Source organism: Pseudophryne corroboree, chromosome 1 (genome assembly GCF_028390025.1).
Source record: "Pseudophryne corroboree isolate aPseCor3 chromosome 1, aPseCor3.hap2, whole genome shotgun sequence".
In the NCBI taxonomy this organism is placed as follows: domain Eukaryota; kingdom Metazoa; phylum Chordata; class Amphibia; order Anura; family Myobatrachidae; genus Pseudophryne; species Pseudophryne corroboree.
In genome coordinates this window covers 1,249,885,418-1,249,912,773 of record NC_086444.1, presented here as the reverse complement: position 1 = coordinate 1,249,912,773, position 27,356 = coordinate 1,249,885,418, and the positions used below count along the sequence as shown (strand labels likewise).

The following is a 27,356-nucleotide window of genomic DNA, read 5'->3' as shown; positions in this document are numbered from 1 at the left end:
ATGTATCTCCTATCACCATGGGTCTCCCTGGCCTACTGAGAGTGTCCCCTTCCATCATGTGTCTCCCATGCCTTCTGAGTAGTCTACCCTGCCAGCATTTTTCTCCCTGGCTTACTGAGATATCTCCCATGTCTACTGAGATGTCTACCCTACCACCATGCATCTCCAATGCCTAAAGAATGTCTACCATGCCTACAGAGATATCTCCCTGGCCTACTTGGATGTCTTCCCTACCATCACGTGTCTCCCTGGCTTACTTACATGTCTCCCCTACCACCATGTGTTTCCCTGGCCTACTTGGATATCTCCCCTTCCCCCATGTTTTTCATACCTACTGAGAGGTCTCCCTGCCACCATGTGTCTCCCATTCCTTCTGACTAGTTGTCTCCCCAACCACCATGTGTTCCCAAGGCTTACTAAGATGTCTCCCCTTCCATATGTTGCCCATGCCTAGTGCGATGTCTCCTCTACCGCCATATGTATCCCATGTCTACTGAGAGGTCTCACCTACCCCCATGTGTCTATCTGGCCTCTGGGATGTCTCCCCTACCACCATATGTTCCTCATGCTAACTGAGATGTATCCTCTGCCCCCATTTGTCTCCCCTTCCTACTGAGATGTATCTCTTATCACCATGTGTCTCCCTGGTCTACTGAGATGTCTCCTCTGCCACCATGTGTCTCCCATGCCTTCTGAGTAGGTGTCTCCCCAACCACCATGTGTTTCATATGCCTACTGAGATGTCTCCCCTACCCCCATGTGTCTTCCCAGCGTACAGAGTACTGTAGGTACCCAACGTGACTTTGCGTAACCCCTGCCCTTGGAGTGCCACCGAAGGTCTCTCAGTCATGAGTTATTTCGAGTTGTCCTCTGTCCGACCAGTGAATGTCTTCCATTGAGTAAGGGCTTGATTGTGAGTCGCAGGTTCATATGCAGCCTCAGCTATAGTAAGCTGCATGTGCCAAAGTGAACATATGCATCTTTACATATCTGGGTTTGGTTCATGACGGGCGGTTTTCTCTGCCTGTCAGATAGTAGTTTCTAGATGTCAGTTGGGTGTACACACAGAAGAGAACCACCTTGTGGAGTGCTGTAGGCATGTAGCCAGAGTTGGGTTCTAGTTGCGGATCTTATACATTCTGGTCCGCATATGGACCTACATGTGACTCAGAATAAGACCCTATATGTCTTTCCTTTGTGAACCATCCTCTCTGGTGTAGCGCTTGGGTGTCCTGTGCGATGGCCAGTTCGGGGGATGATGTATGAGTACCATCTCCTGCTGATGCTAAGCACAGCTCCATCCTGTGTCTGCAGAAATGAGTAATTGCATGTATTATACACTTCTGTTGCTGGATGTGTTATATTGATGTTACACGGTTTCTCTCTTCCTTCCACCATCACTTTCATCGTTGGGTGTCCTAGTCCCAGGAGTTATGTCTTCTTGCCTGCTCTACTGTACGCAGTTTCTCTTGGGCCCCTCCTGTCCTTTCACATGTCATAATATCACCATCTGATTCCACCGCTCTACTCCTGCGTCCAGTGGCTGTGAGAGAAATGGTCCTTCTGATGCCTCTGACACTTAGCCATCAAGTGACAGACAAAGCTCTTCATCGAGCACAGGTACTATGATCAGTGAGTGTATTGTACAGGGGAAACCTAACTATCCACAGCCTGGCAGCGCAGGGGGAATGCTCTGTGCATGGCTTAGTGCATATAGAGAACACCGTGCACATCCAGGTATATCGGGGGAATGTTTAGCGCACAGCCAGGCGGATCGGGGGAATGTTTAGCGCACAGCCAGGCGGATCGGGGGAATGTTTAGCGCACAGCCAGGTGGATCGGGGGAATGTTTAGCGCACAGCCAGGTGGATCGGGGGAATGTTTAGCGCACAGCCAGGTGGATCGGGGGAATGTTTAGAGCACAGCCAGGTGGATCGGGGGAATGTTTAGCGCACAGCCAGGTGGATCGGGGGAATGTTTAGCGCACAGCCAGGTGGATCGGGGGAATGTTTAGAGCACAGCCAGGTGGATCGGGGGAATGTTTAGCGCACAGCCAGGCGGATCGGGGGAATGTTTAGCGCACAGCCAGGCGGATCGGGGGAATGTTTAGCGCACAGCCAGGTGGATTAGGGAAATGTTTAGCGCACAGCCAGGCGGATCTGAGGAATGTTTAGCGCACAGCCAGGCGGATTGGGGGAATGTTTGGCACACAGGCAGGAGGATCGGGGGAATGTTTAGCGCACAGCCAGGTGGAGTGGGGTAATGTTTAGCGCACAGCCAGGCGGTTCACGGGAAGGTTTAGCGCACAGCCAGGAGGATCTGAGGAATGTTTAGCACACAGCCAGGCACATCAGGGGAATGTTTAGCGCACAGCAAGGTGGATCTGAGGAATGTTTAGCACACAGCCATGCGGATCTGGGGAATGTTTAGCGCACAGCCAGGCGGATCTGAGGAATGTTTAGCGCTCAGCCAGGCGGATTAGGGGAATGTTTAGCGCACAGCCAGGAGGATCTGGGGAATATTTATCACACAGCCAGGCGGATTAGGGGAATGTTTAGCGCACAGCCAAGCGGATTAGGGGAATGTTTAGCGCACAGCCAGGCGGATTAGGGGAATTTTTAGCGCACAGCCAGGCGGATCTGTGGAATATTTAGCGCACAGCCAGGCGGATCTGTAGAATGTTTAGCGCACAGCCAGGCGGATCTGTGGAATGTTTAGCGCACAGCCAGGCGGATCCGTGGAATGTTTTGCGCACAGTCAGGCGGATCGAGGGGATGTTTAGCGCACAGCCAGGCGGATTGAGAGGATGTTTAGCGCACAAACAAGGCGGATCGGGGGAATGTTTATCGCACAGCCAGGCGGATCTAGGGAATGTTTAGCGCAGATCCCGGCGGATCGGGGGAATGTTTAGCGCACAGCCAGGCGGTTTGGGGGAATGTTTGGCGCACAGCCAGGAGGATCGGGGGAATGTTTAGCGCACAGCCAGGAGGATCTGGGGAATGCTTAGCGCACAGCCAGGAGGATCTGGGGAATGTTTAGCGCACAGCCAGGAGGATCTGGGGAATGTTTAGCGCACAGCAAGGAGGATCTGGGGAATGTTTAGCGCACAGCCAGGAGGATCTGGGGAATGTTTAGCGCACAGCCAGGCGGATCTGGGGAATGTTTAGCGCACAGCCAGGCGGATCTGAGGAATGTTTAGCGCACAGCCAGGAGGATCGGGGGAATGTTTAGCGCACAGCCAGGAGGATCGGGGGAATGTTCAGCGCACAGCCAGGAGGATCGGGGGAATGTTTAGCGCACAGCCAGGCGGATCTGGGGAATGTTTTGCGCACAGCCAAGAGGATTAGGGGAATGTTTAGTGCACAGCCAGGCCAATTAGGGGAATGTTTAGCGCACAGCCAGGAGGATTGGGGGAATGTTTAGTGCAGAGCCAGGCGGATCAGGGGAATGTTTAGCGCACAGCCAGGCGGATTAGGGGAATATTTAGTGCACAGCCAGGCAGATTAGGGGAATGTTTAGCGCACAGCCAGGCAAATTGGGGGAATGTTTAGCGCACAGCCAGGCGGATCGGGGGAATGTTTAGCGCACAGCCAGGTGGATTGGGGGAATGTTTGGCGCACAGCCCGGCAGATCTAGAGAATGTTTAGCGCACAGCCAGGCGGATTGGGGGAATGTTTAGAGCATAAACAAGGCGGATCGGGGGAATGTTTAGCGCACAGCCAGGCAGATCTAGGGAATGTTTAGCGCACAGCCCGGCAGATCTAGAGAATGTTTAGCGCAAAGCCCGGCGGATCGGGGGAATGTTTAGCGCAGCCAGGCGGATTGGGGGAATGTTTGGCGCACAGCCAGGCGGATCGGGGGAATGTTTAGCGCACAGCCAGGAGGATCTGGGGAATGTTTAGCGCACAGCCAGGCGGATCTGGAAAATGTTTAGCGCACAGCCAGGCGGATCTGAGGAAAGTTTAGCGCACAGCCAGGAGGATCGGGGGAATGTTTAGCGCACAGCCAAGAGGATCTGGAGAATGTTTAGCGCACAGCCAGGTGGATTGGGGGAATGTTTAGCGCACAGCAAGGAGGATCTGGGGAATGTTTAGCGCGCAGCCAGGAGGATCTGGGGAATGTTTAGTGCGCAGCCAGGCGGATCTGGGGAATGTTTAGCGCACAGCCAGGCGGATCTGGGGAATGTTTAGCGCACAGCCAGGCGGATCTGAGGAAAGTTTAGCGCACAGCCAGGTGGATCGGGGGAATGTTTAGCGCACAGCCAAGAGGATCTGGGGAATGTTTAGCGCACAGCCAGGTGGATTGGGGGAATGTTTAGCGCACAGCCAGAAGGATCGGGGGAATGTTTAGCGCACAGCCAGAAGGATCTGGGGAATATTTAGCGCACAGCCAGAAGGATCTGGGGAATGTTTAGCGCACAGCGAGGCGGATTAGGGGAATGTTTAGCGCACAGCCAGGCGGATTAGGGGAATGTTTAGCGCACAGCCAGGCGGATTAGGGGAATGTTTAGCGCGCAGCCTGGAGGATCAGGGGAATGTTTAGCGCACAGCCTGGAGGATCAGGGGAATGTTTAGCGCACAGCGAGGCGGATTAGGGGAATGTTTAGCGCACAGCCAGGCGGATTAGGGGAATGTTTAGCGCACAGCCAGGCGGATTAGGGGAATGTTTAGCGCACAGCCAGGCGGATTAGGGGAATGTTTAGCGCGCAGCCTGGAGGATCAGGGGAATGTTTAGCGCACAGCCAGGTGGATATGGGGAATGTTTAATACACAGCCAGGCGGATCGGGGGAATGTTTAGCGCAAAGCCAGGCAGATAGGTGGAATGTTTAGCGCAAAGCCAGGTGTTAATTGTCTCACAAAACAAATTAACCCTAGTGTAGTTTTTATGTTCTTCTTACACTGCAATTGATATGTAAATTAGGATACGCACCTCACCAGTCTAAGGCCCTCATTCCGAGTCGTTCGCTCGGTAAATTTCATCGCATCGCAGTGATTTTCCGCTTAGTGCGCATGCGTAATGTCCGCACTGCGACTGCGCCAAGTAATTTTGCAATGAAGATAGTATTTTTACTCACGGCTTTTTCTTCGCTCCTGCGATCGTAATGTGATTGACAGGAAATGGGTGTTACTGGGCGGAAACAGGCCATTTTATGGGCGTGTGGGAAAAAACGCTACCGTTTCCGGAAAAAACGCAGGAGTGGCCGGAGAAACGGAGGAGTGTCTGGGCGAACGCTGGGTGTGTTTGTGACGTCAAACCAGGAACGATAAGCACTGAACTGATCGCAGATGCCGAGTAAGTCTGAAGCTACTCTGAAACTGCTACGAGATGTGTAATCGCAATATTGCGAATCTTTCGTTCGCAATTTTAAGAAGCTAAGATTCACTCCCAGTAGGCGGCGGCTTAGCGTGTGCAATACTGCTAAAATCGCCTTGCGAGCGAACAACTCGGAATGAGGGCCTATATCCGTCTGGCCATGGCTGCAGCATCGCTACTGACAGTCTGCGTATCCATAGTATCTATAGATGTACTCGGTCAGTCGATGTTCCTCGTTGTTGCATCGATGCTGCGTATACGTACACCAGTGGTTACCAAACTTTTTTTAACCACGGCATGAGAATTTTTTCACGGCATACCTAGGCCAAAAGTTTCTTATGTGGAAAATGTGAAATAAATATTAAATGAAGTACATTGCGTTTATATGTCATCCTCAGGCTCAATTGTGTGGTGAAGGACAGGATTCACTTCTTTGTCCACATATTTTATGACTGGCAGCCACCAGCACTGGTTTTTCCCATTATATTGACCATAAATAATTTGATTTGGTCCTGGACCACCAACCCAGGGCACCCCTGCAAGTGTCCCGAGGCACCCCAGGGAGCCACGGCACACAGTTTGAGAACCACTGGCGTACACAGTTGCTGAGGACTTAGCACTGGCTCCGGTAAGCGTCTATATCAGTCTCTGTCCGGAAGCTTCACCTTGCTTAGTTTAGTAATTTGCAGCTGTGTAGGCATGTGCGCACAAACAGGAATGAATGCTTGTGCATGGTTCTGAGAATAGTTCCATCTTCATCTATGAGATCTATAAGACAGAACCACCAGTTCCACAGGTGTCTGGGCCTAATTCAGCATGGAACGCTCCTGCGTCAGCGTGCGCATGTGTAGAAGCCTCTGCCCGATTGACAGGTAGAGGCATTTGCAGGGCGAGAGAAGGCGTGTCTGGACAGTTTATGTGGTGGGCCGCATAGGCTGCGTGACCTCACACGCAGCCGCTGCGACCCTAAACATGTCAGGTAACCGTCTGCCTTCACAGGCTGCAAAGGCCGAGGACTCCCCTAAACTTGACGCGGTGCAATGCTATCACATGTGTGTGCGGGGAGGGGGGGCAGGAACCGGCATATGGGGCAGAGTTGCCCTGTGCTGGGCGTCCCCCCGCATGTCAGTGTAATGGATTGTAGATGTGCAAAACGATCCATGCTGAATTAAGTCTAAAAGTAGAATGGTGTGAGTGAGGGAAGGAGCGTTACACGGATAGAATGGTGTGTGTGAGGAAGGAGCGTTACACGGATAGAATGGTGTGTGTGAGGGAAGGAGCGTTACACGGATAGAATGGTGCAAGTGAGGGACGGAGCGTTACACGGATAGAATGGTGTGTGTGAGGGAAGGAGCGTAACACGGATAGAATGGTGTGAGTGAGGGAAGGAGCGTTACACGGATAGAATGGTGCAAGTGAGAGACGGAGCGTTACACGGATAGAATGGTGTGTGTGAGGGAAGGAGCGTTACACGGATAGAATGGAGTGAGTGAGGGAAGGAGAGTTACACGGATAGAATGGTGTGTGTGAGGGAAGGAGCGTAACACGGATAGAATGGTGTGAGTGAGGGAAGGAGAGTTACACGGATAGAATGGTGTGTGTGAGGGACGGAGCGTTACACGGATAGAATGGTGTGTGTGAGAGAAGGAGCGTTACACGGATAGAATGGAGTGAGTGAGGGAAGGAGCGTTACACGGACAGAATGGTGTGTGTGAGGGAAGGAGCGTTACACGGATAGAATGGTGTGTGTGCAGGAAGGAGCGTTACACGGATAGAATGGTGTGAGTGAGGGAAGGAGGGTTACACGGATAGAATGGTGTATGTGAGGGAAGGAGAGTTACACGGATAGAATGGAGTGAGTGAGGGAAGGAGCGTTACACGGATAGAATGGTGTGTGTGAGGAAGGAGCGTTACACGGATAGAATGGAGTGAGTGAGGGAAGGAGCGTTACACGGATAGAATGGTGTGTGTGAGGAACGGAGCGTTACACGGATAGAATGATGTGTGTGAGGGAAGGAGCGTTACACGGATAGAATGGTGTGTGTGAGAGAAGGAGCGTTACACGGATAGAATGGTGTGTGTGAGGGAAGGAGCGTTACACGGATAGAATGGTGTGTGTGAGGGAAGGAGCGGTACACGGATAGAATGGTGTGAGTGAGGGAAGGAGCGTTACACGGATAGAATGGTGTGTGTGAGGGAAGAAGCGTTACACGGATAGAATGGTGTGTGTGAGGGAAGGAGCGTTACACGGATAGAATGGTGTGAGTGATGGAAGGAGCGTTACACGGATAGAATGGTGTGTGTGAGGGAAGGAGCGTTACACGGATAGAATGGTGTGTGTGAGGGAACGAGCGTTACGCGGTTAGAATGGTGTGAGTGAGGGAAGGAGCGTTACACGGAAAGAATGGTGTGAGTGATGGAAGGAGCGTTACACGGATAGAATGGTGTGTGTGAGGGAAGGAGCGTTACACGGATAGAATGGTGTGTGTGAGGGACGGAGTGTTACACGGATAGAATGGTGTAAGTGAGGGACGGAGCGTTACAAGGATAGAATGGTGTGTGTGAGGAACGGAGCGTTACACGGATAGAATGATGTGTGTGAGGGAAGGAGCGTTACACGGATAGAATGATGTGTGTGAGGGAAGGAGCGTTACACGGATAGAATGGTGTGTGTGAGAGAAGGAGCGTTACACGGATAGAATGGTGTGTGTGAGAGAAGGAGCGTTACACGGATAGAATGGTGTGTGTGAGAGAAGGAGCGTTACACGGATAGAATGGTGTGTGTGAGAGAAGGAGCGTTACACGGATAGAATGGTGTGTGTGAGGGAAGGAGCGTTACACGGATAGAATGGTGTGTGTGAGGGAAGGAGCGGTACACGGATAGAATGGTGTGAGTGAGGGAAGGAGCGTTACACGGATAGAATGGTGTGAGTGAGGGAAGGAGCGTTACACGGATAGAATGGTGTGAGTGAGGGAAGGAGCGTTACACGGATAGAATGGTGTGTGTGAGGGAACAAGCGTTACGCGGTTAGAATGGTGTGAGTGAGGGAAGGAGCGTTACGCGGATAGAATGGTGTGAGTGATGGAAGGAGCGTTACACGGATAGAATGGTGTGAGTGAGGGAAGGAGCGTGACACGGATAGAATGGTGTGAGTGAGGGAATGAGCGTTACACGGATAGAAGGGTGTGAGTGAGGGAATGAGCGTTACATGGATAGAATGGTGTGTGTGCGGGAAGGAGCGTTACACGGATAGAATGGTGTGTGTGAGGGACGGAGCGTTACACGGATAGAATGGTGTGTGTGAGGGAAGGAGCGTTACACGGATAGAATGGTGTGTGTGAGGAACGGAGCGCTACACGGATAGAATGGTGTGTGTGCGGGAAGGAGCGTTACACGAATAGAATGGTGTGTGTGAGGGACGGAGCGTTACACGGATAGAATGGTGTGTGTGAGGGAAGGAGCGTTGCACGGATAGAATGGTGTGTGTGAGGAACGGAGCGTTACACGGATAGAATGATGTGTGTGAGGGAAGGAGCGTTACACGGATAGAATGGTGTGTGTGAGGGAAGAAGCGTTACACGGATAGAATGGTGTGTGTGAGGGAAGGAGCGTTACACGGATAGAATGGTGTGAGTGATGGAAGGAGCGTTACACGGATAGAATGGTGTGTGTGAGGGAAGGAGCGTTACACGGATAGAATGGTGTGTGTGAGGGAAGGAGCGTTACACGGATAGAATGGTGTGTGTGAGGGACGGAGCGTTACACGGATAGAATGGTGTGTGTGAGAGAAGGAGCGTTACACGGATAGAATGGAGTGAGTGAGGGAAGGAGCGTTACACGGATAGAATGGTGTGTGTGAGGGAAGGAGCGTTACACGGATAGAATGGTGTGAGTAAGGGACGGAGTGTTACACGGATAGAATGGTGTGAGTGAGGGACGGAGTGTTACACGGATAGAATGGTGTAAGTGAGGGACGGAGCGTTACACGGATAGAATGGTGTGTGTGAGGAACGGAGCGTTACACGGATAGAATGATGTGTGTGAGGGAAGGAGCGTTACACGGATAGAATGGTGTGTGTGAGGGAAGGAGCGTTACACGGATAGAATGGTGTGTGAGGGATGGAGCGTTACACGGATAGAATGGTGTGTGTGAGGGAAGGAGCGTTACACGGATAGAATGGTGTGTGTGAGAGAAGGAGCGTTACACGGATAGAATGGTGTGTGTGAGAGAAGGAGCGTTACACGGATAGAATGGTGTGAGTGAGAGAAGGAGCGTTACACGGATAGAATGATGTGTGTGAGGGAAGGAGCGTTACACGGATAGAATGGTGTGTGTGAGGGAAGGAGCGGTACACGGATAGAATGGTGTGAGTGAGGGAAGGAGCGTTACACGGATAGAATGGTGTGAGTGAGGGAAGGAGCGTTACACGGATAGAATGGTGTGAGTGAGGGAAGGAGCGTTACACGGATAGAATGGTGTGTGTGAGGGAACGAGCGTTACGCGGTTAGAATGGTGTGAGTGAGGGAAGGAGCGTTACACGGATAGAATGGTGTGTGTGCGGGAAGGAGCGTTACACGAATAGAATGGTGTGTGAGGGACGGAGCGTTACACGGATAGAATGGTGTGTGTGAGGGAAGGAGCGTTACACGGATAGAATGGTGTGTGTGAGGGAAGGAGCGTTACACGGATAGAATGGTGTGTGTGAGGGAAGGAGCGTTACACGGATAGAATAGTGTGAGTGAGGGACGAAGTGTTACACGGATAGAATGGTGTAAGTGAGGGACGGAGCGTTACACGGATAGAATGGTGTGTGTGAGGAACGGAGCGTTACACGGATAGAATGATGTGTGTGACGGAAGGAGCGTTACACGGATAGAATGGTGTGTGTGAGGGAAGGAGCGTTACACGGATAGAATGGTGTGTGTGAGGAACGGAGCGTTACACGGATAGAATGGTGTGTGTGAGGAACGGAGCGTTACACGGATAGAATGGTGTGTGTGAGGGAAGGAGCGTTACACGGATAGAATGGTGTGTGTGAGGGAAGGAGCGTTACACGGATATAATGGTGTGAGTGAGGGACGGAGTGTTACACGGATAGAATGGTGTAAGTGAGGGGCGGAGCGTTACACGGATAGAATGGTGTGTGTGAGGAACGGAGCGTTACACGGATAGAATGATGTGTGTGAGGGAAGGAGCGTTACACGGATAGAATGGTGTGTGTGAGGGAAGGAGCGTTACACGGATAGAATGGTGTGTGTGAGGGAAGGAGCGTTACACGGATAGAATGGTGTGAGTGAGGGACGGAGTGTTACACGGATAGAATAGTGTAAGTGAGGGACGGAGCGTTACACGGATAGAATGGTGTAAGTGAGGAACGGAGCGTTACACGGATAGAATGATGTGTGTGAGGGAAGGAGCGTTACACGGATAGAATGGTGTGTGTGAGGGAAGGAGCGTTACACGGATAGAATGGTGTGTGTGAGAGAAGGAGCGTTACACGGATAGAATGGTGTGTGTGTGAAAAGGAGCGTTACACGGATAGAATGGTGTGTGAGAGAAGGAGCGTTACACGGATAGAATGGTGTGAGTGAGAGAAGGAGCGTTACACGGATAGAATGGTGTGTGTGAGGGAAGGAGCGTTACACGGATAGAATGGTGTGTGTGAGGGAAGGAGCGTTACACGAATAGAATGGTGTGTGTGAGGGACGGAGCGTTACACGGATAGAATGGTGTGTGTGAGAGACGGAGCGTTACACGGATAGAATGGTGTGTGTGAGGGAAGGAGCGTTACACGGATAGAATGGTGTGTGTGAGGAACGGAGCGTTACACGGATAGAATGGTGTGTGTGCGGGAAGGAGCGTTACATGAATAGAATGGTGTGTGTGAGGGACGGAGCGTTACACGGATAGAATGGTGTGTGTGAGGGAAGGAGCGTTACACGGATAGAATGGTGTGTGTGAGGAACGGAGCGTTACACGGATAGAATGGTGTGTGTGAGGAACGGAGCGTTACACGGATAGAATGGTGTGTGTGAGGGAAGGAGCGTTACACGGATAGAATGGTGTGTGTGAGGGAAGGAGCGTTACACGGATAGAATGGTGTGTGTGAGGGAAGGAGCGTTACACGGATAGAATGGTGTGTGTGAGAGAAGGAGCGTTACACGGATAGAATGGTGTGTGAGAGAAGGAGCGTTACACGGATAGAATGGTGTGTGTGAGAGAAGGAGCGTTACACGGATAGAATGGTGTGAGTGAGAGAAGGAGCGTTACACGGATAGAATGGTGTGTGTGAGGGAAGGAGCGTTACACGGATAGAATGGTGTGTGTGAGGGAAGGAGCATTACAAGGATAGAATGGTGTGTGTGAGGGACGGAGCGTTACACGGACAGAATGGTGTGTGTGAGGGACGGAACGTTACACGGATAGAATGGTGTGTGTGAGGGAAGGAGCGTTACACGGATAGAATGGTGTGTGTGAGGAACGGAGCCTTACACGGATAGAATGGTGTGTGTGCGGGAAGGAGCGTTACACGAATAGAATGGTGTGTGTGAGGGACGGAGCGTTACACGGATAGAATGGTGTGTGTGAGGGAAGGAGCGTTACACGGATAGAATGGTGTGTGTGAGGAACGGAGCGTTACACGGATATAATGGTGTGTGTGAGGAACGGAGCGTTACACGGATAGAATGGTGTGTGTGAGAGAAGGAGCGTTACAAGGATAGAGTGGTGTGTGTGAGGGAAGGAGTGTTACATGGATAGAATGGTGTGAGTGAGGGAAGGAGCGTTACACGGATAGAATGGTGTGTGTGAGGGAATGCGTGTTACATGGATAGAATGGTGTGTGTGAGGGAAGGAGCGTTACACGGATAGAATGGTGTGTGAGGGAAGGAGCGTTACACGGATAGAATGGTGTGTGTGAGGGACGGAGCGTTACACGGATAGAATGGTGTGTGTGAGGGAATGCGTGTTACATGGATAGAATGGTGTGTGTGAGGGAAGGAGCGTTACACGGATAGAATGGTGTGTGAGGGAAGGAGCGTTACACGGATAGAATGGTGTGTGTGAGGGAATGCGTGTTACATGGATAGAATGGTGTGTGTGAGGGAAGGAGCGTTACACGGATAGAATGGTGTGTGAGGGAAGGAGCGTTACACGGATAGAATGGTGTGTGTGAGGGAATGCGTGTTACATGGATAGAATGGTGTGTGTGAGGGAAGGAGCGTTACACGGATAGAATGGTGTGTGAGGGAAGGAGCGTTACACGGATAGAATGGTGTGTGTGAGGGAATGCGTGTTACATGGATAGAATGGTGTGTGTGAGGGAAGGAGCGTTACACGGATAGAATGGTGTGTGAGGGAAGGAGCGTTACACGGATAGAATGGTGTGTGTGAGGGAATGCGTGTTACATGGATAGAATGGTGTGTGTGAGGGAAGGAGTGTTACACGGATAGAATGGTGTGTGAGGGAAGGAGCGTTACATGGATAGAATGGTGTGTGTGAGGGAAGGAGTGTTACACGGATAGAATGGTGTGAGTGAGGGAAGGAGTGTTACACGGATAGAATGGTGTGTGTGAGGGACGGAGCGTTACACGGATAGAATGGTGTGAGTGAGAGAAGGAGCGTTACACGGATAGAATGGTGTGTGTGAGGGAAGGAGCGTTACACGGATAGAATGGTGTGTGTGAGGGAAGGAGCGTTACACGAATAGAATGGTGTGTGTGAGGGACGGAGCGTTACACGGATAGAATGGTGTGTGTGAGAGACGGAGCGTTACACGGATAGAATGGTGTGTGTGAGGGAAGGAGCGTTACACGGATAGAATGGTGTGTGTGAGGAACGGAGCGTTACACGGATAGAATGGTGTGTGTGCGGGAAGGAGCGTTACATGAATAGAATGGTGTGTGTGAGGGACGGAGCGTTACACGGATAGAATGGTGTGTGTGAGGGAAGGAGCGTTACACGGATAGAATGGTGTGTGTGAGGAACGGAGCGTTACACGGATAGAATGGTGTGTGTGAGGAACGGAGCGTTACACGGATAGAATGGTGTGTGTGAGGGAAGGAGCGTTACACGGATAGAATGGTGTGTGTGAGGGAAGGAGCGTTACACGGATAGAATGGTGTGTGTGAGGGAAGGAGCGTTACACGGATAGAATGGTGTGTGTGAGAGAAGGAGCGTTACACGGATAGAATGGTGTGTGTGAGAGAAGGAGCGTTACACGGATAGAATGGTGTGTGTGAGAGAAGGAGCGTTACACGGATAGAATGGTGTGAGTGAGAGAAGGAGCGTTACACGGATAGAATGGTGTGTGTGAGGGAAGGAGCGTTACACGGATAGAATGGTGTGTGTGAGGGAAGGAGCATTACAAGGATAGAATGGTGTGTGTGAGGGACGGAGCGTTACACGGACAGAATGGTGTGTGTGAGGGACGGAACGTTACACGGATAGAATGGTGTGTGTGAGGGAAGGAGCGTTACACGGATAGAATAGTGTGTGTGAGGAACGGAGCGTTACACGGATAGAATGGTGTGTGTGCGGGAAGGAGCGTTACACGAATAGAATGGTGTGTGTGAGGGACGGAGCGTTACACGGATAGAATGGTGTGTGTGAGGGAAGGAGCGTTACACGGATAGAATGGTGTGTGTGAGGAACGGAGCGTTACACGGATATAATGGTGTGTGTGAGGAACGGAGCGTTACACGGATAGAATGGTGTGTGTGAGAGAAGGAGCGTTACAAGGATAGAGTGGTGTGTGTGAGGGAAGGAGTGTTACATGGATAGAATGGTGTGAGTGAGGGAAGGAGCGTTACACGGATAGAATGGTGTTTGTGAGGGAATGCGTGTTACATGGATAGAATGGTGTGTGTGAGGGAAGGAGCGTTACACGGATAGAATGGTGTGTGAGGGAAGGAGCGTTACACGGATAGAATGGTGTGTGTGAGGGACGGAGCGTTACACGGATAGAATGGTGTGTGTGAGGGAATGCGTGTTACATGGATAGAATGGTGTGTGTGAGGGAAGGAGCGTTACACGGATAGAATGGTGTGTGAGGGAAGGAGCGTTACACGGATAGAATGGTGTGTGTGAGGGAATGCGTGTTACATGGATAGAATGGTGTGTGTGAGGGAAGGAGCGTTACACGGATAGAATGGTGTGTGAGGGAAGGAGCGTTACACGGATAGAATGGTGTGTGTGAGGGAATGCGTGTTACATGGATAGAATGGTGTGTGTGAGGGAAGGAGTGTTACACGGATAGAATGGTGTGTGTGAGGGAAGGAGCGTTACACGGATAGAATGGTGTGTGTGAGGGAATGCGTGTTACATGGATAGAATGGTGTGTGTGAGGGAAGGAGCGTTACACGGATAGAATGGTGTGTGAGGGAAGGAGCGTTACACGGATAGAATGGTGTGTGTGAGGGAATGCGTGTTACATGGATAGAATGGTGTGTGTGAGGGAAGGAGCGTTACACGGATAGAATGGTGTGTGAGGGAAGGAGCGTTACACGGATAGAATGGTGTGTGTGAGGGAATGCGTGTTACATGGATAGAATGGTGTGTGTGAGGGAAGGAGTGTTACACGGATAGAATGGTGTGTGAGGGAAGGAGCGTTACATGGATAGAATGGTGTGTGTGAGGGAAGGAGTGTTACACGGATAGAATGGTGTGAGTGAGGGAAGGAGTGTTACACGGATAGAATGGTGTGTGTGAGGGACGGAGCGTTACACGGATAGAATGGTGTGTGTGAGGGAAGGAGCGTTACACGGATAGAATGATGTGTGTGGGGGAAGGAGGGTTACACGGATAGAATGGTGTGAGTGAGGGAAGGAGGGTTACAGAGATCAGAGACTGCGATACATACAGTGCACTTGAGAGGCGGAGAGAGGGGCAGTAGATTGTCGTAATGAATACACCATGGTGGGTGAGGGGATTATTTGGGCATAAGAGGGGTCAGGCAGGGAAATGTCAGCACTCAGTGGTCGCTGTCTTCTGTTACATGCAGGACGCCCTCCGCTGCCTCGCTGTGGATTCCGTGTATAACCCGCTGCAGGTGACATGTAATCTGTACAGACATCTCCAGGTTACCCTCAGCCGATCCCCGGTTCCTGGCCGTCACACATCTATATTACCAGGGCACAGCCGGCAGGTAAACCCATCTCTTCTTTCTGTGTAGTTGTCATTGTATACCGGTGATCACATTACAATATTGCATTGTATGTTTCACGGCAGGGAACAGAATATGACGTTACACCACTTAGAGTGTCAGTATGTTATATAACCATCTTATTAGTTACATTCTGCCTTCTACACTTATATAAAGCACACAACCCCAACTTCATGGTGACATCACATAGACCCTGCTAACCATTGCTGCATCAGTGACATCACACAACAGGGGTGACATCACATAGACCCTTCTAACCATTGCTGCATCAGTGACATCACACAACAGGGGTGACATCACATAGACCCTTTTAACCATTGCTGCATCAGTGACATCACACAACAGAGGTGACATCACATAGACCCTGCTAACCATTGCTGCATCAGTGACATCACACAACAGGGGTGACATCACATAGACCAGGGGTGGGCAATTATTTCAGCTGGGGGGCCGCTTAACACTTCCAGTGAATGTTCGAGGGCCACACACATGGGCGGGGACTAATATGAATGACAAATATTTGTAGGAGTAAGTCCTGGGCTGCGCAGAGACTGCACAAAGTAGATTTTTGCAGCTCTGCGTACACATACGATCGTACACTTGCACGGGTGAATTTACATTCCCCCTGGGGGCGGCGACTACCCGAACGCAGGACAGCAAAATTTGCAGCACAGTGATCAGGTCTGAATCAGCTTCTTAGTCAGCAGTTGCTGAAAAATAAGACCCGTTATAGGGCCCAATTCTGACCCGGTCGCAGCTGTGTATTTTCGCACAGCAGATGATCGGGTCTGAACTGCGCATGCATTGCAGTGCGCAGGCACGTCGGTCCGCCGCGCTGGGGAGCGTCGGGCAGTGATGGGATGGTGCGAACAAAGCGATCGTACAGGCGATCGCAAGGTGATTGACAGAAAGAGGCCGTTTGTGGGTGGTAACTGACCGGTTTAGAGGAGTGCACGGAAAAATGCAGGAGAGACCAGGCGTTTGGAGGGAGGGTTTCTGACGTCAGCTCCGGCCCCGATCATCCCACTGGAAGAGTAAGTCCTGGGCTGCGCAGAGACTGCACAAACTTCTGTTTCTGCAGCTCTCCTGCACATGCGATTACCCTCCTCCCCCTGTAGGCGGTGACTACCTGATCGTAGCAGTGCAAAAATCACACCCTAGCGATCAGTTCTGAATTAGGCCCATAGTTTTTTATATATATATACACAAAGTGTAGTAATCCCGGCACTCCCTCTCCAAATGGCAATGTGCTGCAGTGCCCTCCTAGAGAAACAATGCTGATCCTCAATATAATGGATGGAGACAGGCGGCACTCAAGCAGACTCAAATAGAGTGAAAAAAGCGGTCCGTTTATTGATCCAATATGGATCAATAAACGGACCGCTTTTTTCACTCTATTTGAGGCTGCTTGAGTGCCGCCTGTCTCCATCCATTATATATATATATATATATATATATATATATATACACATATGTATATATATAACTGTAAAAACACACACACACCATGTGTGTAGCCCCCTCAGCGATAGCGATGCGCGGCCCCGCACATCGCTATCGCTGCTGCTAGATTGCATGCAGGCCAATCTAGCGGGTCGCTCACTTCACCCGCTGGGTGAAGTGAGCGCCCCCCTCGTCTCCCCCCGCACGGTCAGCACAGATCGCGCTGTGCTGAGCGGCAGGAGAAATGTGTGCTGAGCGGTTCGCTCAGCACACATCTCTCCCAAATCGGCCCGTGGGTACTTGGCTTAAAAAACATATCCAGTAATAAAAAAAATAAAAATAAAAAACTGCTGAAAACAAACAAACAAACAAACAGCATCCTGTGTAATGCTGTTATCAATCGTATTCACAGCTCCCCTCTCCCTTAAACCCATATAGTAGTCTCTACCCCCCTTCCCCCACCCCTGAACCCACATAGCAGTCAATACCCCCCTTCACCCCTTCCCCTGAACCTATACAGCAGTCTCTACCCCCCTCCTCTCCACTCTCCCCCCCGCCCTCCTCCTCCTCCCCCCGCCCCCTCCCCCCCCCCGTACCCATATAGCAGCTTTACCTTAGATGTGTTTTTTTCACTGTGGCAGATCTGCTGCCCAGATTATCCACCTTCCCTGCCAGATCCGCTGCCCGCTGCGCAGAGCCGCTGCTGCTACCCGCTGCACTCTCCTGCCGTGGCTCCGCCCCTATGCCGCCCAGCGCCTGATGTCACAGAGGAAATCCCGGTCAGCAGTCCGGGTATTTCCTCAGCGGCGCTGCGTCTCGGAGCTTCGTAGCGCAATGACAAGCGGCTCAGCCGGGCCGCTTGTCATTGCACAGTGGTATGGGACAGCGGGCCAGGCAGAATCGGTTCGCGGGCCGCATCCGGCCCGTGGGCCGCATGTTGCCCACCCCTAACATAGACCCTGCTAACCATTGCTGCATCAGTGACATCACACAACAGGGGTGACATCACATAGACCCTGCTAACCATTGCTGCATCAGTGACATCACACAACAGGGGTGACATCACATAGACCCTTCTAACCATTGCTGCATCAGTGACATCACACAACAGGGGTGACATCACATAGACCCTTTTAACCATTGCTGCATCAGTGACATCACACAACAGAGGTGACATCACATAGACCCTGCTAACCATTGCTGCATCAGTGACATCACACAACAGGGGTGACATCACCTAGACCCTTCTAACCATTGCTGCATCAGTGACATCACACAACAGGGGTGACATCACCTAGATCCTGCTAACCATTGCTGCATCAGTGACATCACACAACAGGGGTGACATCACCTAGACCCTTCTAACCATTGCTGCATCAGTGACATCACACAACAGGGGTGACATCACCTAGACCGTGCTAACCATTGCTGCATCAGTGACATCACACAACAGGGGTGACATCACATAGATCCTGCTAACCATTGCTGCATCAGTGACATCACACAACAGAGGTGACATCACCTAGACCAGAGGTTCTCAAACTTGGTCCTCGTGGGCCCACACAGTGCATGTTTTGCAGGTCTCCTCACAGAATCACAAGTAAAATAATAATTAGCTCCACCTGTGGACCTATCAAAATGTGTCAGTGAGTAATTAATACACCTGTGCACCTGCTGGGTTACCTGCAAAACATGCACTGTGTGGGCCCACAAGGACCAAGTTTGAGAACCTCTGACCTAGACCATGCTAACCATTGCTGCATCAGTGACATCACACAACAGGGGTGACATCACATAGACCCTGCTAACCATTGCTGCATCAGTGACATCACACAACAGGGGTGACATCACATAGACCCTGCTAACCATTGCTGCATCAGTGACATCACACAACAGGGGTGACATCACATAGACCCTTCTAACCATTGCTGCATCAGTGACATCACACAACAGGGGTGACATCACATAGACCCTTTTAACCATTGCTGCATCAGTGACATCACACAACAGAGGTGACATCACATAGACCCTGCTAACCATTGCTGCATCAGTGACATCACACAACAGGGGTGACATCACCTAGACCCTTCTAACCATTGCTGCATCAGTGACATCACACAACAGGGGTGACATCACCTAGATCCTGCTAACCATTGCTGCATCAGTGACATCACACAACAGGGGTGACATCACCTAGACCCTTCTAACCATTGCTGCATCAGTGACATCACACAACAGGGGTGACATCACCTAGACCGTGCTAACCATTGCTGCATCAGTGACATCACACAACAGGGGTGACATCACATAGATCCTTCTAACCATTGCTGCATCAGTGACATCACACAAAAGGGGTGACATCACATAGATCCTGCTAACCATTGCTGCATCAGTGACATCACACAACAGAGGTGACATCACCTAGACCAGAGGTTCTCAAACTTGGTCCTCGTGGGCCCACACAGTGCATGTTTTGCAGGTCTCCTCACAGAATCACAAGTAAAATAATAATTAGCTCCACCTGTGGACCTATCAAAATGTGTCAGTGAGTAATTAATACACCTGTGCACCTGCTGGGTTACCTGCAAAACATGCACTGTGTGGGCCCACAAGGACCAAGTTTGAGAACCTCTGACCTAGACCATGCTAACCATTGCTGCATCAGTGACATCACACAACAGGGGTGACATCACATAGACCCTGCTAACCATTGCTGCATCAGTGACATCACACATCAGGGGTGACATCACATAGACATACCTCCCAACATGACCCTCTCCAGGAGGGACAGAATGCTCTGTTCCTGGACTTTTCTCTTAATTTATGATTGCCATCACCTGTGCTGAAACACCTTTCTTATCCATTAACCTGTTCACCACAGGTGCCAGCAATCTTAAATTAAGAGAAAAGTCCAGAAGCAGAGCATTGTGTCCCTCCTGGAGAGGGACATGTTGGGAGGTATGCATAGACCCTGCTAACCATTGCTGCATCAGTGACATCACACAACAGGGGTGACATCACATAGATCCTTCTAACCATTGCTGCATCAGTGACATCACACAACCATTGTACTAAGTTTTGATTTGCTGTCTATACTGTGTGACACATTGGTGATGAAGATCAGCTCCATCTTCAGGTGATAACAGAATGTCACATTTATTGGTACAGATTATGGCAGCGGTTCAGACCTGATCGCTAGGCTGCCAAAATTGTTGTGCCGCGTTCAGGTAGTCGCCGCCCAAGGGGAGTGCATATTCGCCGTGCATGTGTGCGATCGCATGTGTACGCCGTGCTAAAAATCCCTCAGTCAGCGCACAGCTGCAAATCCGTTCCCAACTTACTCACCATGGAATGGTTTTTCCAGTGTGTGTAGTGTGTGCGCAGCCTGGGACTTACTCCTACAGTGCCATACAATCAGGCTGATCGGGGCCGGAGCTGACGTCACACACCCGCCCTGACAACGCTTGGTAACGCCTGCGTTTTCCCTGACACTCCCAGAAAACGGTCAGTAACCGCCCACAAACGGCCTCCTCATGTCAATCAGCCGCGAATGGCTGTGCGGATTTAATTTTCGCACCAGTCTGTCGCTGATCGGCAATGCGTGTTGTTGTTGGCCGACGTGCATACGCATGCGCAGTCCATTGCTGATCGCCCGCTGTGTGAAAACGCACAGCAGCGACCAGGTCTGAATCGCCCCATATTTGTATTTTCTCTGACGTCCTAGTGGATGCTGGGGACTCCGTCAGGACCATGGGGATATAGCGGCTCCGCAGGAGACAGGGCACAATAATAAAAGCTTTAGGATCAGGTGGTGTGCACTGGCTCCTCCCCCTATGACCCTCCTCCAAGCCTCAGTTAGATTTTTGTGCCCGACGAGAAGGGTGCAATCTAGGTGGCTCTCCTGAGCTGCTTAGAATAAAAGTTTAAGTTAGGTTTTTTATTTTCAGTGAGTCCTGCTGGCAACAGGCTCACTGCTACGAGGGACTTAGGGGAGAGAAGAAAACTCACCTGCGTGCAGGATGGATTTGCTTCTTAGGCTACTGGACACCATTAGCTCCAGAGGGAGTCGGAACACAGGTCTCACCCTGGGGTTCGTCCCGGAGCCGTGCCGCCGACCCCCCTTGCAGATGCCGAAGTTGAAGAGGTCCAGAGGTCCAGAAACAGGCGGCAGAAGACTTTCAGTCTTCATAAGGTAGCGCACAGCACTGCAGCTGTGCGCCATTGTTGTCAGCACACTTCATACCGGCGGTCACTGAGGGTGCAGGGCGCTGGGGGGGGCGCCCTGGGCAGCAATGTATTATACCTTTTTTATGGCTAAAATACATCACATATAGCCCTTGAGGCTATATGGATGTATTTAACCCCTGCCAGATCTCACAAACTCCGGGAGAAGAGCCCGCCGAAAAGGGGGCGGGGCCTATTCTCCTCAGCACACGGCGCCATTTTCCTGCTCAGCTCTGCTGTGAGGAAGGCTCCCAGGCTCTCCCCTGCACTGCACTACAGAAACAGGGTTAAAACAGAGAGGGGGGGCACTTATTTGGCGATATGATTACATATATAAAAATGCTATAAGGGAAAACACTTGTATAAGGGGTTGTCCCTGTATAATTATAGCGTTTTTGGTGTGTGCTGGCAAACTCTCCCTCTGTCTCCCCAAAGGGCTAGTGGGGTCCTGTCCTCTGTCAGAGCATTCCCTGTGTGTGTGCTGTGTGTCGGTACGTGTGTGTCGACATGTAGGAGGACGATGTTGGTGAGGAGGCGGAGCAAATTGCCTGTATTGGTGATGTCACTCTCTAGGGAGTCGACACTGGAATGGATGGCTTATTTAGGAATTACGTGATAATGTCAACACGCTGCAAGGTCGGTTGACGACATGAGACGGCCGGCAAACAAATTAGTACCTGTCCAGGCGTCTCAGACACCGTCAGGGGCTTGTAAAAACGCCCATTTACCTCAGTCGGTCGACACAGACACGGACACTGACTCCAGTGTCGACGGTGAAGAAACAAACGTATTTTCCTTTAGGGCCACACGTTTCATGTTAAGGGCAATGAAGGAGGTGTTACATATTTCTGATACTACAAGTACCACAAATAAGGGTATTATGTAGGGTGTGAATAAACTACTTGTAGTTTTTCCTGAATCAGATAAATTAAATGAAGTGTGTGATGATACGTGGGTTTCCTCCGATAGAAAATTATTGGCGGTATACCCTTTCCCGCCAGAAGTTAGGGCGAGTTGGGAAACACACCTTAGGGTGAATAAGGCGCTCACACGCTTATAAAAACAAGTGGCGTTACCGTCTCCAGATACGGCAGCCCTCAAGGAGCCAGCTGATAGGAAGCTGAAAAATATCCTAAAAGTATATACACATATACTGGTGTTATACTGCGACCAGCAATCGCCTCAGCCTGGATGTGCAGCGCTGAGGGGGCTTGGTCGGATTTCCTGACTGAAAATATTGATACCCTTGACAGGGACAAGATTTTATTGACTATAGAGCATTTTAAGGATGCATTTCTATATATGCGAGATGCACAGAGGGATATTTGCATTCTGGCATCGAGTAAATGTGATGTCCATATCTGCCAGACGACAGTGGTCAGGTGATGCAGATTCCAGACGGCACATGGAAGTATTGCCGTATAAAGGGGCGGTCCATCGGACCTGGTGGCCATGGCAACAGCTGAAAAATCCACCTTTTGTTACCCCAAGTCACATCTCAGCAGAAAAGGACACAGTCTTTTCAGTCTCAGTCCTTTCGTCCCCATAAGGGCAGGCGGGCAAAAGGGCCAGTCATATCTGCCCAGGGGTAGAGGAAAGGGAAGAAGACTGCAGCAGGCAGCCCATTCCCAGGAACAGAAGCCCTCCACAGCTTCTGCCAAGTCCGCAGCATGACGCTGGGGCCGTACAAGCGGACTCAGGTGCGGTGGGGGGTCATCTCAAGAGTTTCAGCACGCAGTGGGCTCACTCGCAAGTGGACTCCTGGATCCTACACGTAGTATCCCAGGTGTACATTGGAAATTCGAGACGTCTCCCCCTCACAAGTTCCTGAAGTCTGCTTTACCAACGTCTCCCTCCGACAGGGAGGCAGTATTGGGAACAATTCACAGGCTGTATTCCCAGCAGGTGAAAATCAAAGTACCCCTTCTACAACAAGGGAAGGGGTATTATTCCACACTATATTGTGGTACTGAAGCCAGACGGCTAGGTGAGATCTGAAATATTTGAACACTTACATACAAGCGTTCAAATCAAGATGGAGTCACTCAGAGCAGTGATAGCGAACCAGGAAGAAGGGGACGATATGGTGTCACTGGATATCAGGGACGCTTACCTACATGTCCAAATTTGCCCTTCTCACCAAGGGTACCTCAGGTTCGTGGTACAGAACTGTCACTATCAGTTCAGACGCTGCCGTTTGGATTGTCCACGGCACCCCGGGTCTTTACCAAGGTAATGGCCGAAATGATGATTCTTCTTAAAAGAAATATGGACGCTTTCCTGATAAGGGCAAGGTCCAGAGAACAGTTGGAGGTCGGAGTAGCACTATCTTAAGTAGTTCTACGACAGCATGAGTGGATTCTAAATATTCCAAAATCGCAGTTTTTTCCGACGACACGTCTACTGTTCCTAGGGATGATTCTGGACACAGTCCAGAAAAGGATGTTTTCTCCCGGAGAAGAAAGCCAGGGAGTTATCCGAGCTAGTCAGGAACCTCCTAAAACCAGGAAAAGTATCAGTGCATCATTGCACAAGGATCCTGTGAAAAATGGTGGTTTCTTACAAAGCGATCCCATTCGGTAGATTTCACGCAAGAACCTTTACGTGGGATCTGCTGGAAAAATGGTCCGGATCGCATCTTCAGATGCATCAGCGGATAACCCTGTCTCCAAGGACAAGGGTGTTTCTTCTGCGGTGGCTGCAGAGTGCTCATCTATGAAAGGGCCGCAGATTCGGCATTCAGGACTGGGTCCTGGTGACCACGGATGCCAGCCTGAGTGGCTGGGGAGCAGTCACACAAGGAAAAAATTTCCAGAGAGTGTGATCGAGTCTGGAGACTTCTCTCCACATAAATATACTGGAGCTAAGGGCAATTTACAATGCTCTAAGCTTAGCAAGACCTCTGCTTCAAGGTCAGCCGGTATTGATCCAGTGGGACAACATCACGGCAGTCGCCCACGTAAACAGACAGGGCGGCACAAGAAGCAGGAGGGAAATGGCAGAAACTGCAAGGATTCTTCGCTGGGTGAAAAATCATGTGATAACACTCTCAGCAGTGTTCATTCCGGGAGTGGAAAACTGGGAAGCAGACTTCCTCAGCAGGCATGACCTCCACCCGGGAGAGTGGGGACTTCATCGGGAAGTCTTCCACATGATTGTAAACCGTTGTGAAAAACCAAAGGTGGACATGATGGCGTCCCGCCTGAACAAAAAACTAGATATTGCGCCAGGTCAAGGGACCCTCAGGCAATAGCGGTGGACGCTCTGGTAACACTGTGGATGTACCAGTCAGAGTATGTGTTCCCTCCTATGCCTCTCATACAAAAAGTACAGAGAATCATAAGAGGGAGATGAGTAAGAATGATACTCGTGGTTCCGGATTGGCCAAGAAGGACTTGGTACCCGAAACTTCAAGAGATGTTCACGGAAGACCCGTGGCCTCTACCTTTAAGAAAGGACCTGCTCCAGCAGGGGCCTTGTCTGTTCCAAGACTTACCGCGGCCGCGTTTGACGGCATGGCGGTTGAACGCCGGATCCTGAAAGGGCATTCCAGATGAAGTCATCCCTACCCTGGTCGAAGACAGGAAGGATGTAACCGCAAAACATTTTCACCGCATTTGGCGAAGATATGTTGCGTGGTGTGGGGCCAAGAAGGTCCCTACAGAGGAATTCCAACTGGGTCGTTTCCTACATTTCCTGAAAACAGGACTGTCTATGGGCCTAAAATTAGGGTCCATTAAGGTTCAAATTTCGGCCCTGTCGAATTTCTTCCAGAAAGAACTGGCTTTAGTGCCTGACGTTCAGATGTTTGTAAAAGGGGTACTGCATATACAGCCTCCTTTTGTGCCCCAGTGGCACCTTGGGATCTCAATGTTGTTTTGAGTTTCCTAAAGTCACATTGGTTTGAACCACTCACCACTGTGGACTTAAAATATCTCACATGGAAGGTGACGATGCTATTAGCCCTGGCTTCAGCCAGGCGTGTGTCAGAATTGGCGGCTTTATCATATATAAAGCCCTTACTTAATTTTTCATTCTGACAGGGCAGAATTGAGGACTCGTCCTCAATTTCTCCTTAAGGTGTTTTCTGTTTTTCACATGAACCAACCTATTGTGGTACCTGCGGGTACTAGGGACTTGGAGGACTCCAAGTTACTTGACGTTGTCAGGGCCCTGAAAAATATGTTTCCAGGAAGGCTGGAGTCAGAAAATCTGACTCGCTGTTTAGCCTGTATGCACCCAACAAGATGGGTGCTCCTGCTTCTAAGCAGACGATTGCTCGTTGGATTTGTAATACAATTCAGTTTACACATTCTGTGGCAGGCCTGCCACAGCCAAAATCGGTAAAAGCCCATTCCAAAAGGAAGGGGGCTCATCTTGGGCGACTGCCCGAGGGGTCTCGGCTTTACAACTTTGCCGAGCAGTTACTTGGTCAGGGGAAAACACGTTTGCTAAATTCTACAAATTTGATACCCTGGCTGAGGAGGACATGGAGTTCTCTCATTCGGTGCTGCAGGGTCATCCGCACTCTCCCGCCCGTTTGGGAGCTTTGGTATAATCCCCATGGTCCTGACGGAGTCCCCAGCATCCACTAGGACGTCAGAGAAAATAAGATTTTACTTACCGATAAATCTATTTCTCGTAGTCCGTAGTGGATGCTGGGCGCCCATCCCAAGTGCGGATTGTCTGCAATACTTGTACATAGTTATTGTTACAAAAATCGGGTTATTCTTGTTGTGAGCCATCTTTTCAGAGGCTCCTTCGTTGTTATCATACTGTTAACTGGGTTCAGATCACAGGTTGTACGGTGTGATTGGTGTGGCTGGTATGAGTCTTACCCGGGATTCAATATCCTTCCTTATTATGCACGCTCGTCCGGGCACAGTATCCTAACTGAGGCTTGGAGGAGGGTCATAGGGGGAGGAGCCAGTGCACACCACCTGATCCTAAAGCTTTTATTATTGTGCCCTGTCTCCTGCGGAGCCGCTATATCCCCATGGTCCTGACGGAGTCCCCAGCATCCACTACGGACTACGAGAAATAGATTTATCGGTAAGTAAAATCTTATTTTTTGTTTTAGCTTTTCCTTTTCCACCGTTCCTCTTACCTCCTCCCCGGCTTTCCCTCGCTACCACCTGTAAATGGCGTGACATGTCTTGGTGTGTAATAATCTCCACCATGCTATTATCACCAGTTACCTCTACAGCATCTACCGCCTCCCCCGCTGTACTGAGCGCAGTATCGGGGCATCTAATGTATGCGTGTCCTTCAATGCCACAAAGGGTCACCTTACTTTTCTGCATTCTTTTCAGCTATGCCCCATTTGACCACATAATGCACATTTATGCAGCGGGGTACACTGGTATTCCACAGGGAACAACATCGGGAAGTAGAGTTGGATCTTGATCCGAGGCACCAACAGGCTAAAGCTTTGACTGTTCCCAGGATGCAGTGCACCGCCTCCTCTATATCCCCGCCTCCAGGCACTGGAGCTCAGTGTGTAAGTTGGTGCCTGCAGTGCAGGCAGGTAACAGGGAGGGCTGCGCCGGGCAGCACTGAAAAGAGCTTTTTTTAAAGAAAAAAAGACTTCAAGGGCCGCAGCACAGGCTCTAGATGCTATATGTCACTCTGACATATCGTGCTGCGGCTCCCTCACGTCCCCCAGCGGCGCTGTATACTCCCGCGCCCTGGTTTGCAGTGGAGGCGCTCCAGTTCCCGTAAGGCACACATACCGCCGCTGCTCTCCTGGATCGCGTGACCGTAATTCAGGGAAGAGGTAAGAGGGTCCCCTGGTGGGACCCGCCAAAATCGTGATCCGGTCGCAGTCCCAGGAGATGGATCGCGCCACTGGCGTGGACACTGTGGCCGTGCAGGGACCCCACTATATCCACCAGGGCAAGGGGCACAGGTCGGATTTACTAAAATCCATTTCACATAGGCTCCATAGTACCCGGTGGTGAAGTCCAGCAGAGGGGATAAGGCGCTGACCTGTAGCCCCTCCCCCAGCCCCAGGCGCCATCTACAGCAGATGTTCCCGCCCTGGAGCTGCATCTCTCTCTCCCTCACTCCCTGTCAGCGTTTGGGCGCCATTACACAGAGCTGCGCTGATTCTGGAACCTGTCTCCTCTGTAAAGCGGCCTGCATCATCAGCGCTGTGCATTTACAGGACACTTATGTATTCTACATGTCATTTAGACAGTGTTAAGAACA

General features: G+C 50.8%; 1 protein-coding gene across 6 annotated transcripts in view; it reads left to right on the top strand.

Annotated features, from left to right (window-relative positions):
- M1AP (meiosis 1 associated protein) overlaps positions 1–27,356 on the top strand; it is a 186,431-nt gene that overhangs the window by 143,423 nt on the left and 15,652 nt on the right. For 4 of the 6 annotated variants that reach the window (XM_063925946.1, XM_063925965.1, XM_063925974.1 and 1 more), the window contains 2 exons: positions 1,423–1,620; positions 15,318–15,461. In XM_063925946.1, the coding sequence (XP_063782016.1) occupies positions 1,423–1,620; positions 15,318–15,461 (342 nt within the window). Of the gene's footprint in view, positions 1–1,422; positions 1,621–5,712; positions 5,943–15,317; positions 15,462–27,356 lie in introns of those variants that run through there. The other 2 variants (XR_010179217.1, XM_063925955.1) reach the window with 2 other exon arrangements.